We start from the raw sequence: 17051 nt of genomic DNA on the forward strand, positions 1-17051 counted from the left end.
CAGACAGATAAAGGCGTTGGTCCACTGAGACGAGAAATCTTCAAATAAAGCAGAGGTGCCGAAAACCTAAGTACTAAAGACAAGAGGCTTCCACTAGTCAAGCGCTGCATTCTGCAGTTCACTTGCCTTTATGAAGGCTCGAAACCCTAAAGTTTATTTTATACTCATGTTAACAGGGTACTCTTTGGTATCTGCTCAATAATTTTGTAGTGATGACTGTCCTAGGCGCACATAGTGCCAATGTTGCTCATGCCACAAAAGCCTTTCAAAGATTATCACCTTTGCACCAAAACTAATAAAGGAAGAAACTATGCAAATCTCATGCTCTGTGGAAAACAATGTTACGAGAACCACTGTGCAGGGAGCCGACTATCTAGCATCATTTGAAACAGTGCAAAGTGTTACTAGATGGCCTTATTTGTCCGTGTAAGGCGTGTGAGCAATTGTGCATGTGACAATGGCAAAGTGAGAGCATGAAAACAAAGATGGCTTGACAACAATGACAATACTAGTATGCCAGTGATGGCGAAGAAATGCTACATGTTACACTAGGGCCTGTGCCAATTCCACAGGTAGTACACTGGTGTAGTGAATAGACTTGAATGGGCAGTGTTTCAGTAATTTTTAGTCTGTATCTAGATTTTTGGACTCTGTTTGCGGGGAAAAAAGAAAAGTGAAGAGTGTAGAGTGTACTAAAACATGGAGAATGTCCGGAACGGCCCCTCTTTCAATGCATTCAAAGTGAAGCCAAGAGACCGTAACGCCGTTGGGGGCGCTGCGATCGGCAGCACTCATGCGGCGTGGTGCAGAGATAGAATGTCTGCTTCCCACGCAAAAGACCGGGGTTCAAATCTCAGCAAGGGGTAGTGTTTTTCTCTCTTTTATTACTTCATGTGCCGATGTTTATATTATTTATACTGCTGCTTAATACTTGCTGCTATTGCTATGTAATGCAAGAAAGAGTGAAGCATAACATGAAGGAATAACAAAATAAAATTTTTTTACATTGAACGGTAATTTTTGCAGCGCCACTTCACGGGAATGAATAAAACTATCCCAACCAAAGCATAGCCTCCGAGCCCTGTTCGCATATACAAGCCTGCAGACGCCGGCTCGACCGGCTCCACTTGGTTCACTGGCTGTGCTTTCCGAAGCCATCAGCGCAAAAGAGAAACAAGCTGTAGTAGCCGACGTTCGGTGACCGCGAAATGGCGCAGTTCGAATACCGCTAAAGAAGTGATATTGTGCCTGTGCTTTCATTCTTGCTAATTGTAAACAACACAGTGGACATGGTGGTGTGCATGAGCGAAGTGCACGTAAATGAGATTTGTGCGTAGAGGCAGGTTTAATTATTTAACAGCAAGGACTACCCTTCTTGAACAGCCTTCTTTATTGGTATAATACTATGACTTTTCAACATATTTACCAGAGTGCATGCTTCTTGCATACCATCAGCAATGGGAAACTTCTTTCTTGGGGTGCATTCAGTGTATGAGTACGCGCGTTGACACAACATATGCAGTATTCAAACCCGCGCCATTTCACGGTCACCAAACGTTGGCTACTACAGCCCGTTTCCCTTTTGCGTCGATGGCTTCGGAAAGCACAGCCAGTGAAGCAAGCGGAGCCTGTCGAGCTGGCACCAGCAGGCTTGTCTATGCATACAGGTCTTGGAGGCCATGCTTTGGTTGAGATAGTTTTGTTCATTCCCGTGAGGTGGCGCTGCAAAAATTATTGTTCAACGTTATAAAAATTGAATTTTATTGTTATTCCTACATATTATGCTTCACTCTTTCTTGCATTACATAGCAACGAAAGCAAGTATTAAGCAGCAGTATGAATAATATAAACATCAACGCATGAAGTAGTAAAAGAAAGAGAAACACACTACCCCTTGCTGAGATTCGAACCCCGGTCTTTTGCGCGGGAAGCATTCTACCTCTGCACCATGCCATGCGAGTGCTACCGATCGCAGTGCCCCCAACGGCGTTACGGTTGTTTGGCCTCACATTTGGAAGCTCGTTCCGGGCACTCTCCAATTCTAGGTCACTCTAGCTTCGCTGTATATTGACATGTGTACTTTTTATCTTTATTGGGCGACTGCTTTTCACCGTCTAACAAATGTTATCGCTCAGCGCAGGATGTGACTGCATGTATCGGAAGTTTCTCTAACGTTACTGATTGTTCTATTCGCTGTCTATTGTCACCAAACCTTTTGTAATCCGATTGTATATATACTTGACACATGGGCACCAGCGATTACTTCAGGACATTCAATGACTCGTGTATAAAAGCCGATGTGCTTGACCTGCTGATGAGATTTTTGCCAATTGCTGACTGTGTTTGCTGCTATCATTCTGCTTTGGGCGTAGCCCGTTTTTCTGGGCACAGGTTCGCCCAATAAAGGGTTAGTTTCGCCATTCACAGTTTTGCTACTTGTAGTATAGTGTCGCCCCCTGTCAGATCTCTGTGTCATCGCACATGTATGTTTTGTAATTGCTTAGCTAGATGGCGCACCCCCCTTCTGTCATGTGACAAGCTTGGACCAATCGGGAGGTGCCATCTAGCAGGTGAAGCCTTTATAAGTAATAAACAGCCGCAGGTCGGCGGAGTCTTCGTTCCGGTTTTCAGCGGGAGCAGTTAGCTCCGTGTCTCCTTCACTGCGCCGGCGCTAGCCGCGCGTTCGCCCGTCGGGGCCCCCCGCTTGCCTGCCGCTGCCGACACAACATCTTTTGGCGACGAAGATGGGATTCCCGCAGCGGTTCCGACCGAAGCCCCGGGACACCAACGAGCTTCGTAAGTGAAGCGACCCTTCCCGTGTCCGCACGGCAGGCAAACGCCGCCGACGCACTTGGCGTCGCGAGGCTTCCGAGCCTAGGCCTACTCGCCCCTTCGTTCGTCCTTGCCCCATTCCTGCGGCGAGCTCCGGCTTGCCTCCTGCACTGTCTCCTGCACGCTACCGGGCATGGCTTCTTTTACGGCGAACCTTCCAGTCTTTCTTGAAGTGCCCGGGCCACCGTTAATTCCATGGCATCGATGGAAAAAAATTTTTCAGGCCCACCTCGAAGCGGCCGGCGGTGGCGACTGGACGGACGCGCGACGAGCGTCCGCGCTCGTCAGCGCTCTCGGGCGTGAGGGACAACGGAAGTACTTTGCAGACGAGGAGCAGGAAGCAGCAAGGCAGTTAACCAGCGCAGCGTCAGCTTCAAGCGAAGCAGCAAGGCAGTCGACCGGCGCAGCGTCATCGTCAAGTGATGCGGTCCCGCCAGCGTCAGAGTTTCCGAGACTCTTGGAGCGGCTTGACCGGCTGTTCGCCGCGTCAACAAATGTCCTGGCGGAACGGCACGAATTCACCAGTCGAAAGCAGTTCGAGGGAGAGGGATTCCTGGAATTCGTGACCGCATTGAAGGAGAAGGCGGTACAGTGCAACTTCGGCACAGCCTACAACGAGCGCGTCCGAGACCAGATAATACATGGCGTAGCGAACGTCAGCGTTCGCGAAAAGTTGCTGGCTCATGGCGAAACCCTGTCCCTGGACAAGGCAGAAGAAATTGGACGCTCGTTAGAAGCCTTGCATCGAGCGAACCGCGCGTTCGGCTCTGAAAATGTTGGAAGAATTGAAGCATCCCAGCTTGGCGTTCCGTCGACAGGTCAAGATGGCCGACTTCTTCCGGGGAGCCGCCAAGATGGCCGACGTAGTCCGGGAGGCCATGAAGATGGCCGACTTCTTCCGGGAAGCCGCCAAGAGGGCCGACTTCTTCCGGGAAGCCGCCAAGAGGGCCGACTTCTTCCGGGAAGCCGCCGAGACCACGGCCTTCTTCCGGGAAGCCGCCGAGACCACGGCCTTCTTCCGAGAGGCCGCCGAGACCACGGCCTTCTTCCGAGAGGCCGCCGAGACCACGGCCTTCTTCCGAGAGGCCGCCGAGACGACGGACATTTCGCACATGGCTCCTCCGGGAACCGTGGTGCATGCGACCGGTGTGGCAGCGCGAAGCATATTGCAACGTACAGGAATTGTCCAGCAAGGAACCGGCGGTGCAACGCCTGCCACACGTTGGGCCATTTTGCATCGGTATGCCGAAAAACCCGTACTGTTCAATACGTCTCTTCCGCAGAGACGCTGTCTTCAACTTCCGCAGGGCAGCCGTCCGCGTCTGTCTTGACGGTAAGCGCTTTCGAAACTAAAAAAGATTTGGAAGTTCCGGTCGTAGTGAACGGCGTCTCCATGCGACTGCCGGTGGATACGGGAGCGTCTGTCTCAATGATGACTGTTGAAGATTTTGGAAAGCACTTTGGTCGACAGCACAGACTGTCACAAACAGTGGACTTGAAAAATTTCTCCAAGCAATGCATCGACATTCAAGGCCTGTTTCAAGCCACTGTCCAGTTTTTCCAAAAGTCATGCTCCGTCATGTTCCACGTAACGACTACAGGAACATCACTGCTGGGTTTAGACGCCATCCAACGCTTGGGCATACAGATCGACGGTACGTCGCTGACATGTCGTCTACCATCGCTTCCTTCAGTACAGAGCCCCACAGGTGCGCCTCCGGGTCTTGATCACCTTTCCAGTGACGAGTTGGGCCTCGTCAACAACTTTGTGCACCGAATTCATCGGCAGCAAGATGCGAAACCAGTATCTTCAAAGTTGCGCCGACTACCCCTGGCTCTCCGTGACCAGGTCACACATGAATTGCGACGTCTCGAGGACTGCGACGTCATCGAGCGCGTCGAGGCTACTGAGTGGGTGTCTCCACTCGTGGTGGTGCGCAAGAAGGATGGAACCATGCGGCTCTGTGTAGATCTACGAGAACAGGACAGTCTTGTGCCTCAAGTTCAAGAAAGGGTCTTGCAGAAACAGTCGCAGACTAAACCGTACGTAGACAAACGTAGAGGTGCTCAGGCAACTCGTATCAAGGTGGGAGACACCGTCAGAATAAGATTTAACAGAAAAGGATTCTTTAAGTACAGTAAACCTCGTAAAGTCAAGGCCCAGATAGGACCATCTACTTTTCTACTCAGTGATGGGAAGACGTGGCATGTGTCTAAGTTAACCGTAGTGATGAAGGATCCAGCAGGTAGTACACTGTGTACAAGTGATAGAGACTTTTTGTACTCATATTCAAACTTGGATAGTCATTCCGATGACTTGTCTGTAGTGACAGCGTCTTCTCATAGTCATAAGCTTCAGTTAAGTTGTGCGTCTGACTGTATCACTTCCGAGTCTACACAGTCAGCAGTCGTCTCTGATTCCGTTGGGCAATTGGTAGCCTCCCAGGACTTGTTGGGACGTCGAGAGGAGCTTCCTGGGCAACCCTCTCCAGCTTTGAGCGACAACCACATTCAGTTTTCCAACCAGGGGGAGGTAAATAATAGTGGGACGACTAGGTCTTTAAAGTCGACCGATACGCGTCGCAACCCCCAAAGTTCTTCTGAGGTATGCACGAGTCCTCATCGTGTCAGAAAACGGCCTCCGTGGCTCGATGATTTTGTTTATGTAGTGTAGAACGTATTTCCGTCTTCAAAATGCCACGGCTAGGGGCCTTGTGACAGTCCACATGTTTCATTAACACAGGTATAAAAAGTGCTCCTTGTTGCGGTGCAGTGAGTTTTGTGCAGTGTTCCTTGTCAGACTTTGAGTGACTGCCCGTGTTTTGGTGCCCAAGACTGGTGCACGTGTATGTGAACTTGGGCAGGGATGGATTGAATTTGTTGTGGACTTAAGTGCATGCCTTGCGTGCACCAGATGCACACGTGTGTGACCGTGGGGGGGAATGAACTGAAATTGCCTTTGGACTTAAGTGCGCGTCTTGTGTGCGCATTTCACTGTATGCTCGCTTTGTTTCCAGGGGGGGATGATGTAGTATAGTGTCGCCCCCTGTCAGATCTCTGTGTCATCGCACATGTATGTTTTGTAATTGCTTAGCTAGATGGCGCACCCCCCTTCTGTCATGTGACAAGCTTGGACCAATCGGGAGGTGCCATCTAGCAGGTGAAGCCTTTATAAGTAATAAACAGCCGCAGGTCGGCGGAGTCTTCGTTCCGGTTTTCAGCGGGAGCAGTTAGCTCCGTGTCTCCTTCACTGCGCCGGCGCTAGCCGCGCGTTCGCCCGTCGGGGCCCCCCGCTTGCCTGCCGCTGCCGACACAACACTACTGTGTTTTTGACCGTCACTACCACGTGACAATATAGATTCCAAGATCTGTGGCATTTTGTTCATTTCGTTCTGAGCTCGAGCTTTATTCGTCTTGCTAAACTATCTCATGCACTATAGCTATCTACTTGCATTTTTGTAACTTGCGTGCAATGATTTCTTTTTTGTTCTGTTATCACTTCTCAAGAGTCATTTCTGGCCTCATGACGTACAAACAATGGACAAATGTCCTAACCATCATGATTAGGTAAAGTGGGCCAATCCCAATGAGTGTGGCATGGTGGATAGAGGATCAGGTTATTGTGCTGGTGGATCCTGTTCAAGTCCTACTATCAAACACAAGTATGGTATCGAAGCACAGGGTCATAAAGCAGTTGAAACAACAAAACCTTTATCGCCACACTACTTTCCCCTCCCCTACGTTCCTCTCAATGTGAGCAACACAATGTTATCGGATAAATGCACTGTGCTGGTACAGTAAAACCTGGTTAATTTGGATTTCACGGGACTGAAAAAAATGTCGGAATTAACCGAATGTCGGAATTAATCGAATGTCGAATTATCGACAGTATCCAGAGAACAGTTAGCAATTGCTTACTACATCAACGCTCTTATTTAGTGAATGAATGAGCAAATAATTTTTCTATTTTGCACAATAGCAATGTGGAAGCTGCAATTCTCAACTCCTGACTCATTGGCTCTCGCAGCGGCAATCAAGGGCCTGCAACTTTCTTCGCAGCACGGCTGCGGCATGTGCCTTCATTTGCGACACACTTTCCACTTCCACAAGCACATCCAGATTATTTTCTCGCTAGTGAGCTAATTGCTAACAGATCGTCCATCCACTGCAATATAGCCGGCGCTTTTCATCCTCGACCGCTTTGCACCTAGTCAGAATGAAACTATCATTCACTGCAACAAATGCAGACAAACCCGCGGTCGCTATCGACGCGATCATGGATGGAGACTATGCAGTATTTAGGTACGCAGCCTACACACGTACTGAGTCAAAAACAAACTTCCGTTAACTGCAACCGCTGTAGAAGAAACTGCAACCGCTATCGTCGCGATCATGGATGGCAACTATGCACTTATGAAAGCACACGGCCAACGCCGTGTTATGCAAGGCTGTAAATGCAAGAATACAGGCTTTAAAGGCAGAAATAAGCATGAAACCTTCCGGCGCTGCTGTCATTCACATACGATTTCCGCTAATGACTATACCGATATGGACTCCGCCGTTTCATTTCAGCTGGGCGCTGGCACAGTTTTTGCTCCCTTGCATGACAAATTTGCGGTGCTCCTCACTCGCCAAGCTCTGAAAGTTGTCTGAATTAGCCAATGTGCAGCCAAATACGTTTGAATTAACGAGGTTTTACTGTACTTTCCTTCACCCAAGCATAAATGCGACGGTACTCGTGTGAAATCCTCGGTGCATCTACTTGGCAAGACAAGACTGCATGCCACACCCAGAGCAAGAGGCAAAGAAGGCTTCCCTTTAGAGTGCCGCCACTACCATTATCCAGAAATCGCACAGAGCCTAGAACATTAGTAAATACCAGTGTTCATCACATCACAACCTGGAGACATTGAGTGAGTGATATGCTTCCAGGACCCAGGAATAATACCCATGTCAGCATGTGTGCATTATTCAGCAGACCATAAGAAATTATAGTTGTTGAGCGCAAACAAGGAAGGAAGGGGACAAGGGGCGCACCAACTTTCGACTGTCCATTCTATTCTGTATTACAGTCTAACATATACTATATGTAGGTAAATGCACAACGAAAAGCTTCAATTGTGTCACACCCAATTACAGCCGGCTGTCAAAAAGAAAACTCTTCCGGCATGCAAGAGTAAAACTGAAGTATCGCTAATACATGATGAACCTCGTTATTTAATGTGATAAGCCTCTTAGCAATTCACATGCTGTGGTGTCCCTGCTTTTTCTAATCTGTATCTTGTCCAATCGTGGTTTGCACTGATGCAAATTGCAGTACGTAGGCAAATGTGCCCTGTGCTTACTTTTTGGTGAAAGCTCATGTTCTCTTGTCCCCTTCCATCCTTCCTTGTTTGTGTTAAGCGACCATAATTTCTTATGGTCTACTGAGTAATAAGAAGTGACTAGCCCAGCAACCTGTACTTTGGTGTGCATTATCCTGGGACATCCGTCATATCCACTTCCAATACGGTGCCCACGTTTTCAAGCTGCTATACTTAAAGGCTGTTGATTAAACAAATAAATTAGTGGTTGCTAACCCTGTTAGATATGGGGCTGTTTCCTGAGCCCCCTTCGAGTTCCCCAGACCACATCGAATCGCACCACAGCTAATTGAGAAGCGCAGAGGCGCGCACGGGCAAACAAGTTGAAGGCCCCCACTTCGTACGCCGCCGGTGGGGCTATTCAATGCTTGACTCTGCTAAAAAGCGAAGGGATAGCCCGGCATTGTTGCAAGTAAATTGGGTCCCGAAGCAAGACGGCTGTAATGCGCCGTGACAACCTTCTGGCTGTAATGCACCGTGACAACAAGACGGCTGTAATGCACCGTGACAACAAGACGGCTGTGATGTACCAGGAAGGCCTGGCAGCGTCTCGCCGGCCGCCTTTGAAGAGAGCATTGCACCACAGCAAGGCAAGACCGCGGGGAGCCGCCGGGTGTGACACCACCGCACGGGTGCCTACCATTGGCCGAAGGTGGCGTCATCTGAGCGGGCTCTCCCATTGGCCGAACATGACGTGCCTTCCAGAGATCGGAGGGCTTAAAAGAGGAGCATTCCAGAGATTCCAGAGCATTCCCTGATTCACCTCTCTCGAACTGCTTGCCGCGGGCCGGAGCGTCAGAGTTGCTGCCAGCCCGTAATGACTGTACGACTGTTACTTGACTCTCACCTCACTGTAAATAATGTAAAATAAACCTTCCCAAGTGTTTCATTCCTAAGTCCGTCCTCAACTCCTACAACTGGTTGGCAGCGGTGAGATCGCCTTCAAATACAACAGCTGGTGGCAGCGCTACGGATCAACCTTCGTGGAGAGAGATCCTAAGGAACCGGGAAGAGCGAAGAAGAGAGAGGCTTCGTCGAAAGAGGTCCGAAGAAACTGGGAGTAGCGAAGAAGAGCAAGCCTTCAACCCAGGGAGTCCGGAGGACCGGGAACAGCGGACAAATGAACTGGATGGCAGGGTGCTGCAACCGTAAGTGAGCGCGTGGTTTTTCTCCTTTTGATTCGCCAGACTCAAATGTTGTGTGTTCATTTTGATAGTTCTGGGAATCGGGAATTTGATGCATTGTGTGTTTGCACAAATTAATTAAGGAAAACAGTTCTAACCACCAGTCGGGGCAGCTACCATGGATCTTAGAAGGTTGACGAGGTTAGACTTGTTGTTGGTGTGCGACGATTTGGGAGTTGAGGCGGACGAACGGATGAAAACGCCAGCTATCATAAAGGCGATTAACGATAGTGGCAATGATGACAAAAGCATTGAGCTTGCTTGGGAGGTGATACAGGAACCAGGGGAGCGTGAGCGTCATGAACGTGAGAGTGAGCGTAAGCGTGAAGAACGCGAGAATGAATGGAAGCGTGAGCTTCAAGAACTTACTCTTAAGTGTGAGCGTCACGAACGTGAGAAGGAACGCGAACGTGAGTATCAGGAACGTAAGCGTGAGCGTGAGCAAAAGTATGAGAGAGAGAAGGCAGCACTGATCAAAGAGATACAGTATTGTGATCAGTTAATGGCACAGAGACAACGGCTGTCTGAGAATTCTTTAGGTAGTACAGAGCGAAAGAATGAGGCAGCATGGAGCGGATTTTCGCCAAAAGCTGACGAGAAGAGTAGTGCCTGTGAGATTGGCTGCAGATTCATAAGTGAAGGGAAAAGGCTAGCTGCTAACGATGCCTTAGTGGCAACAGAGGCCGTTAAAGGCCGCAAGGAGAGCGACGAGGTGCTGTGCCAACAGATGACTATAGAGACAGCTAGGCCAGCTGCAAACAAATTGGCACAGTTACCACGCATGTGCGTCGCTTGTAATGTTAGCGAAGTTGCTAGCGAAGAAAAGGGTACTGTTGACGCGACAGACTTGAGCACCCATGTAGAGCCAGATCTGCATGCAGAAGTGAAGTGCGAACTGAGCGATGCAGTTGAGAGTAGTTCTCGGGATGGCGAGCTCCGTAGTTCACGAGAGAACAACTGCATTGTTCAGGGATCGGTGCGGCTCTCCGCCAGTCTAGGTAGCCTAGATAGGGATGATTCAGTTAATAATTATTCGGACTGTGCGCGTGAGACAGCGCTCGAGACCGACGGGCTGTGTGTCGATGCACAGCGTGAGCTGGGCAATGCAGTAGAGTGCAGTTCGCAAGAGTGCGAGTTGCATAACTCGAGTAAAGCCTGCTGCATTGTGCCAGAGTTGGTTGAGCTGTCCGCCAGTCGAGGCAGAGAGAGTGTTGATTTAAATGAGAATCAATCAGACTGTGCGGGTAGGAGACCGATCCGGGCCGATGAGATGTGTAGCGGCCAGCACGAGGCGCCTGCAGGCGACATGAAAGCGAGTGCAAAGAAGCGCGGTAAAGACCGAAAGACGGTAACTAATGTAGCGCTGCCAAAGATGGCGAGAAACCCAAAAGGGCAGGGCGCGAGGAAAAAGGTGCGGTCGTCACGGACGATGTTGACGCATGCAAAACGTTCGAGCCACCGGTCAAAGGGGGACCGCGAAGCATGTTCTGCACGGACGCGGACAAAGGGCACGGGGCAGTTAAACTCCTCGTCTTTCCGTAATTCTTTTCAAAGCTCAGCGTGCAGTACGAAGAAGTGCAAGGTGGCAGAACGAGACCAGGTGGGGAGTAGCGACGCGGTCAATCGAGTTTGTGAGGAAAGTGGGGCGCCAGGACGCAAATTGGCAGGAGACCGTAACGTCTTGGGGGAGCTGATAGTGAGTCAGCCCTTTTGTTGTTCCTCGGCAGCCAAAGTAGCTTTCAAACCGCGACCACCTCGGGTACGGCTCAAAGTATGAGTCCGACATAAGCGTTTGGAAAGGGAGGCCAAGAGCGCTTCCGTAGAAATGAAGTGTCTTGTTTTTTATTTTGTCTTGTTTTTTATTTTGAGCATCGGAAAGTTTTCGCGAATTGAGACTAGGATTTCTATCAATGTGTAAGGTTTGAGCTTTGTTTGTGTTTTGATTGAGAAGCAGCTCAAGATTTGAAAGAGGCATTTTTTTTGTAAACATGTAGTATCGCGAGGTGTTCATTAAAAAGTAGATAGGCTTTCCTTTTTGTGTGTGTGTAAGTAACCTGAGTGTCAAGGTTATTGTTGAGAGGCCTATCGTAACGCGCGTGTGCTTTAGTTAACCTTCTTTTTTTTATGCGTTTTTTATTTTCTAAGGTTAACCGCGTGGGTTTTCAGTAAGTGCATGATTTGCGCCGAGAAGCGTTCTTAGTTCCATTAGCGCGTGTCCTGTGTGGACGGAAGGAAGCAGATTTATGACTGGGTTGCTCGTGTGTTGAGGGCAGCCGTATTCTGACCTCTGAAAAGTATGCTTGGAACGAGTTATTAGAAGACGCATTATTTTAAGGGTTCTGCAGAGTGTGCAAGTCCCGCAAGTTTAATTGTTCGTTTAAGTCACGTGTCCTGTAGGACTTTCAGGGAAGAAACGTGAGTAAGCGTAAATGAAAAGTTTGCCTACAAAGCAAGTACGCGTTCTGTTTAGTGACCACAAGGCTAGTGCGCTTGTGATTACGTACTTGTGAGGTTGACCAGATTCTTCAGTGGCACCAATACGTGCGATAAGTACGCCACTGCGATAGATTGGAAACATGCTGTTCGTGTAGTTAGGCCACTTAAGTTATGTTCGGCTGTTTTCATTTGTTGTTTGCAATGTCAACGACCCTTTGTTTTGCAACAACAATAGTACTCTGGTCTTGTCGGCATCATCATCATCATCAGCCTGATTACGCCCACTGCAGGGCAAAGGCCTCTCCCATACTTCTCCAACTACCCCGGTCATGTACTAATTGTGGCCATGTTGACCCTCCAAATTTCCTAATCTCATCTGCCCACCTAACTTTCTGTCGCCCCCTGCTACGCTTTCCTTCCCTCGGAATCCAGTCCGTAACCCTTAACCCTTTCGCTGTCACCGACGTACCGGTACGTCATCGCGCTTCCCCCCCACGGTGTCACTGACGTACCGGTACGTTCTCTATCGTGCGTTCAAAATTTCGCGCCTGAGCGCAAAGCAGGCGCTCCTGTATTGGCCACGCCATCTGTTGACTCTTTCTACAAGTTCGTATATTCGCTCCGACATGTGTTAATCCATGTATTGAAGAGTACGGTGCGACTGCCACTCCCCACTTTCTCTTTGCTGAGTGGCGCGGTGGCTCCGCGTTCGCTGGATCATACGTCGCGCGCGTGTGGTTATGGGTTCAAGGGTTGTTCTGTAATCTCCGCTGGTTTGAAGGTTTTTATTTTTCTTCTGTTGGTGTGCCTGCTACGGCGCGTCAAGTTCAGGCGCACGTGCCGTTGCCTCTCCAAAAAGGGTGACTCGATTGCTGCTTTCGCTCTCTCGCCGCACCCTCGCTTCCGACTTGCAGCAGTAAACGTAAAGCCCTTCGAACTTTGTTTAGCCTTTTTCCATCTCCCTCTTTCTTCGTGATCACGCAACGTCCCATTTCCCTCCGTTGCGCGGGCGACTGAAAGCGCATCCTCCCTGCGCGCGGTTACTTTCGGATGGCTCGGCGCGCGGGACCTTCGTCTGCTCATGGGAGCGGTGGCTGAATTCCGATTCAGAAAACGAGCCGAGCTCGGATTCGGACTCGGACAATGTCGCATGAGAGGAAGAGGGTTCCGCATCGTCAGATTCGGATGTTGAACGGATGTTATAGTCAGGCTGATGATGATGATGATGTTTACTAACAACAGCTGCAGAACACTGAAATGTGCATATTGCATTGACTATGTTATTTGTATACCAATCATAATCAAAAATAAAGTGCTATGTTCATTCCCTGTTATGCTCGTTCCCTGAAACCAAGCCGACACTGGGGGTGCGTCACGGCCAGAAACGTCTGACAGCGAAAGGGTTAATGACCATCGGTTATCTTCCCTCCTCATTACATGTCCTGCCCATGCCCATTTCTTTTTCTTGATTTCAACTAAGATGTCATTAACGCGCGTTTGTTCCCTCACCCAATCTGCTCTTTTCTTATCCCTTAACGTTACACCTATCATTTTTCTTTCCATAGCTCGTTGCGTCGTCCTCAATTTAAGTAGAACTCTTGTCGGCATTCGAGGAGAAATGGACAGCTGTTTGGAAGGGTGGTTGGAACTGCTTTGTCAAAATTGGGGAAATAAAAGATCAGAGTTGATTTTGACTCAGTAATAGCCTGGCGAGTCAGCGGTGAAGAGCCTGCGCTTACGCGTGGTGCAGCGCTGTGTTGTTTTGTTTGTTTGACGTATGTTCTCCAGGGCCCAGGATGCCGAAGTTCGTCAAACGAGGCTCGACACCAATACCCTGCAGGTTCTTTCAGCGTTCCTCATGGCCAGCGAATTGAGTTCATCGGCCATTCAGAACATCCGGGGCGAGGACGAGCAGTTAGATATGGGGCTGTTTCCTGAGCCCCCTTCGAGTTCCCCAGACCACATCGAATCGCACCACAGCTAATTGAGAAGCGCAGAGGCGCGCACGGGCAAACAAGTTGAAGGCCCCCACTTTGTACGCCGCCGGTGGGGCTATTCAATGCTTGACTCTGCTAAAAAGCGAAGGGATAGCCCGGCATTGTTGCAAGTAAATTGGGTCCCGAAGCAAGACGGCTGTAATGCGCCGTGACAACCTTCTGGCTGTAATGCACCGTGACAACAAGACGGCTGTAATGCACCGTGACAACAAGACGGCTGTGATGTACCGAGAAGGCCTGGCAGCGTCTCCCCGGCCGCCTTTGAAGAGAGCATTGCACCACAGCAAGGCAAGACCGCGGGGAGCCGCCGGGTGTGACACCACCGCACGGGTGCCTACCATTGGCCGAAGGTGGCGTCATCTGAGCGGGCTCTCCCATTGGCCGAACATGACGCGCCTTCCAGAGATCGGAGGGCTTAAAAGAGGAGCATTCCAGAGATTCCAGAGCATTCCCTGATTCACCTCTCTCGAACTGCTTGCCGCGGGCCGGAGCGTCCGAGTTACTGCCGGCCCGTAATGACTGTACGACTGTTACTTGACTCTCACCTCACTGTAAATAATGTAAAATAAACCTTCCCAAGTGTTTCATCCCAAAGTCCGTCCTCAACTCCTACAACCCTGAGCCAAAGGCAAGAGTACTTCGACAGTTTATACTACTTATTTAAACTATTTTAGGTGCTACTTTCAGGCATACATAGAATAAATTTCAGAAAATGCTAGACATCTATGTCTCAGCCAAGGGAAGATGTTCAGTGCTCTTGAAACAGCTTTTCTTTACAGGTATAAAGCCGGAGCAACAGCAAAATAAAAAAAAATTACCGACGATTACGTTACTTCCTAATGCGAAATTTGAGCGCAGCAAGTAAGCTGTTTCACCTAGCATTTGTTGCACCCTGACTGTTTGCGAGCCTTTGTTTGCGTTTGGCCTCGGCCTCGGCCGCGCGAACGGTAGAGTCTTCTCTGCGACGGCGATGAGCTTCTGCTTCAGCCTCGCTTACTGCTGGTTGCTCTCGACGGCGGCGATGAGCCTCCGCTTCGGCGGTGCGAACGGCAGGGTCTTCTCGGCGGCGGCGATGAGCTTCTGCTTCAGCCTCGCTTACTGCTGGTTGCTCTCGACGGCGGCGATGAGCCTCCGCTTCGGCGGCGCGAACTGCAGGGTCTTCTCGGCGGCGGCGATGAGCTTCTGCTTCAGCCTCGCTTACTGCTGGTTGCTCTCGACGGCGGCGATGAGCCTCCGCTTCGGCGGCGCGAACGGCAGGGTCTTCTCGGCGGCGGCGCTTAGCCTCTGCTTCGGCGACGCGTACTCCTGGATCATCTCGACGGCGGCGACGGTAAGCTTCTGCTTCGGCGGCACGCACCTCTGGATTCTGACGGCGACGGCGCTGGGCCTCTGCTCTGGTAGCTCGTTTAGCAGCAGCAGCAGCAGCAGCAGCAGACGGAGGACTTCCATCGGTCGTCTCGCTCATGGCTCAGAAAGAACTGGCAGATAATTTCGCAGTGGCGAACGGCAGCGGCAATTTCGGCTCGGGCGGTGCACATATACAGATCCGCCGCCACCGATCTGGCTCTCTGATTGCCACCGCACAGGGCGAACGGCAGCGGCAATTTCGGCTCGGGCGGTGCACATATACGCGGCGTGCACGCCGATGGCCGCGCCACTGGTGGCGGCCTTGCGCAGAACGCATGGGAGAGGAGCGAGCCGCGCGCCGTAGCACGCCGTAGTTTGTTGCGTCGCTGATAGTGCTTCTCCATCTTATTTGTGTTTTCAGAGCAAAATAAGCAACACCCTTCGCATGTGTGGGATGGCCAAAGCTTCCGAAGAATGTCGAAGAAGAATTGTTGCAGTTTGGGGGGCTCAAATACCGGCGAAAACGTGCCGGTGATACGGTTCTAATTATTCCCCGCAAAGCCTCATCAGCAGGAGCAACGGTGGCAATGGATCGTAGCTTCGGCGCGAAATTTCTTGTTCTCATCCTTTCCTTTGTCGCTTCGGTGTTTTTTCTTTTTTATTATTATTTTTTTTACTGAATTGTAGTTAGACGGGTAAGCGACGAAGTTCGTCTGCAGTGCAACCTGCGGTTGAAAGGCATTTTGCTAAAGTTCGGAATGCCGTTTGCCGCTAATATTGTTTTCCGCTTCTTTACCGCGTTGGGCTAGCTAGGCAGCACGACTGCATGAGCGCATTGTTTTGCATGTTAAAGCTACAGAAGTTTGCAAGAACTGAAATTGTTAGTTTTATGTGGCCCGGTAAATCCTCGCACCAGCTGTCGCGCACTTCATGTTTTTACATTTATTTTATGCGTGGCTTCGCCCATGTTTAACTGTTGCTAGTTGCTTCATGCATAACTCCCGATTCTTTTGAGCTGCGAGGTTTTCACCCTGCCTCGTTTGTAAAGGGTATAAATCACGCTGTGTCTTATCGGAATGACACCAAGCAAGTGCTTCTTTAACAGCTTTATTCATTTCGCCCGAGGGCACCTTAGATATTGTGGTTTTTTGGGAAATGTGTTTAGAAAATAGGTAGTTCAGGGCGAGAATTGCTAATAGCTGCTGCATATGGTATTTTTGTTCCATTTCTCGCTGAAAAGTTCGCGGCCGTTTGGGAAGTCATCTCACCTGGATGCTGCCTGAGCAGACTTAACACGCCGAGTGATTTGTTTGTTTCACAACGTAGTCGCTTCTTGCAAGTGAATTTTGCACTCAGCTGAATTATTTCTTATTATGATTACGCCGCATAGGACTAAACCCGGCCTTGCCGCCAGCGCTGTATCTAATTTGACTGGCGCTGCTCTGCCTTTAAATATATCATGTGGCCATTCTCTCTAGTAACATTTAAAAAAAGTACTGCAATGTTAGTCACACTATAGCTTTGTACGTTTCCAAGCAGTTCCCTTAGGGAATTTAAAATTGCAAAATCTGCAGCGCGAACGGCAGTTCATCGGCGGTACAGCGCTAACACGCGCTTTTATTAACCCGTGCGTTTGGTGGCTTCGTTGACTATAGTGTACGCGTTTCTATCAATAAATTCGCAATTATTCTACTTCAGGCGACTTTCACTACACTTATTCAGCGGCGTCACATGTATTCATCGGCAGAAAAATCACAACGGTATATGCAGACATCGCACCGTGCGGATTTGTTATCTAAGTCTGCACTAACGACGGGTGCTTATTATTGAGGTACAGAAGCAGCATTACGGCAAGGGTAGAATTAAAGAAAAAAAAACGGTCGAGACATCGC

General features: G+C 49.8%; 2 protein-coding genes across 5 annotated transcripts in view; one reads left to right on the forward strand and one right to left on the reverse strand.

Annotated features, from left to right (window-relative positions):
• Positions 1-17051, reverse strand: part of LOC126526730 (uncharacterized) — a 94829-nt gene that overhangs the window by 1083 nt on the left and 76695 nt on the right. Inside the window, exon 4 of one of the 4 annotated variants that reach the window (XM_055068267.2) lies at positions 1146-1722. The exons of the other annotated variants lie outside the window; for them this stretch is intronic. Coding sequence (XP_054924242.1) covers positions 1565-1722 — 158 coding nt within the window. The 3' untranslated portion in view covers positions 1146-1564. Of the gene's footprint in view, positions 1-1145; positions 1723-17051 lie in introns of those variants that run through there. 4 annotated transcript variants of the gene reach the window in all.
• On the forward strand, positions 1949-6052 carry LOC140219938 (uncharacterized). The gene is made up of 3 exons (XM_072290117.1): positions 1949-1955; positions 2603-2796; positions 3056-6052. The coding sequence occupies exons 1-3, from the start codon at positions 1949-1951 to the stop codon at positions 5504-5506; spliced, it is 2652 nt and encodes an 883-aa protein (XP_072146218.1). The 3' UTR covers positions 5507-6052.

Source organism: Dermacentor andersoni, chromosome 8 (genome assembly GCF_023375885.2).
Source record: "Dermacentor andersoni chromosome 8, qqDerAnde1_hic_scaffold, whole genome shotgun sequence".
Classification (NCBI taxonomy): Eukaryota; Metazoa; Arthropoda; class Arachnida; order Ixodida; family Ixodidae; genus Dermacentor; species Dermacentor andersoni.

What these genes read in the sequence shown, in the direction of transcription:
- LOC140219938 (XM_072290117.1), top strand. An exon ending in CCGGGACACCAACGAGCTTC is followed by an intron (nt 2,797 to 3,055) that starts GTAAGTGAAGCG and finishes AAAATTTTTCAG; the next exon opens with GCCCACCTCGAAGCGGCCGG.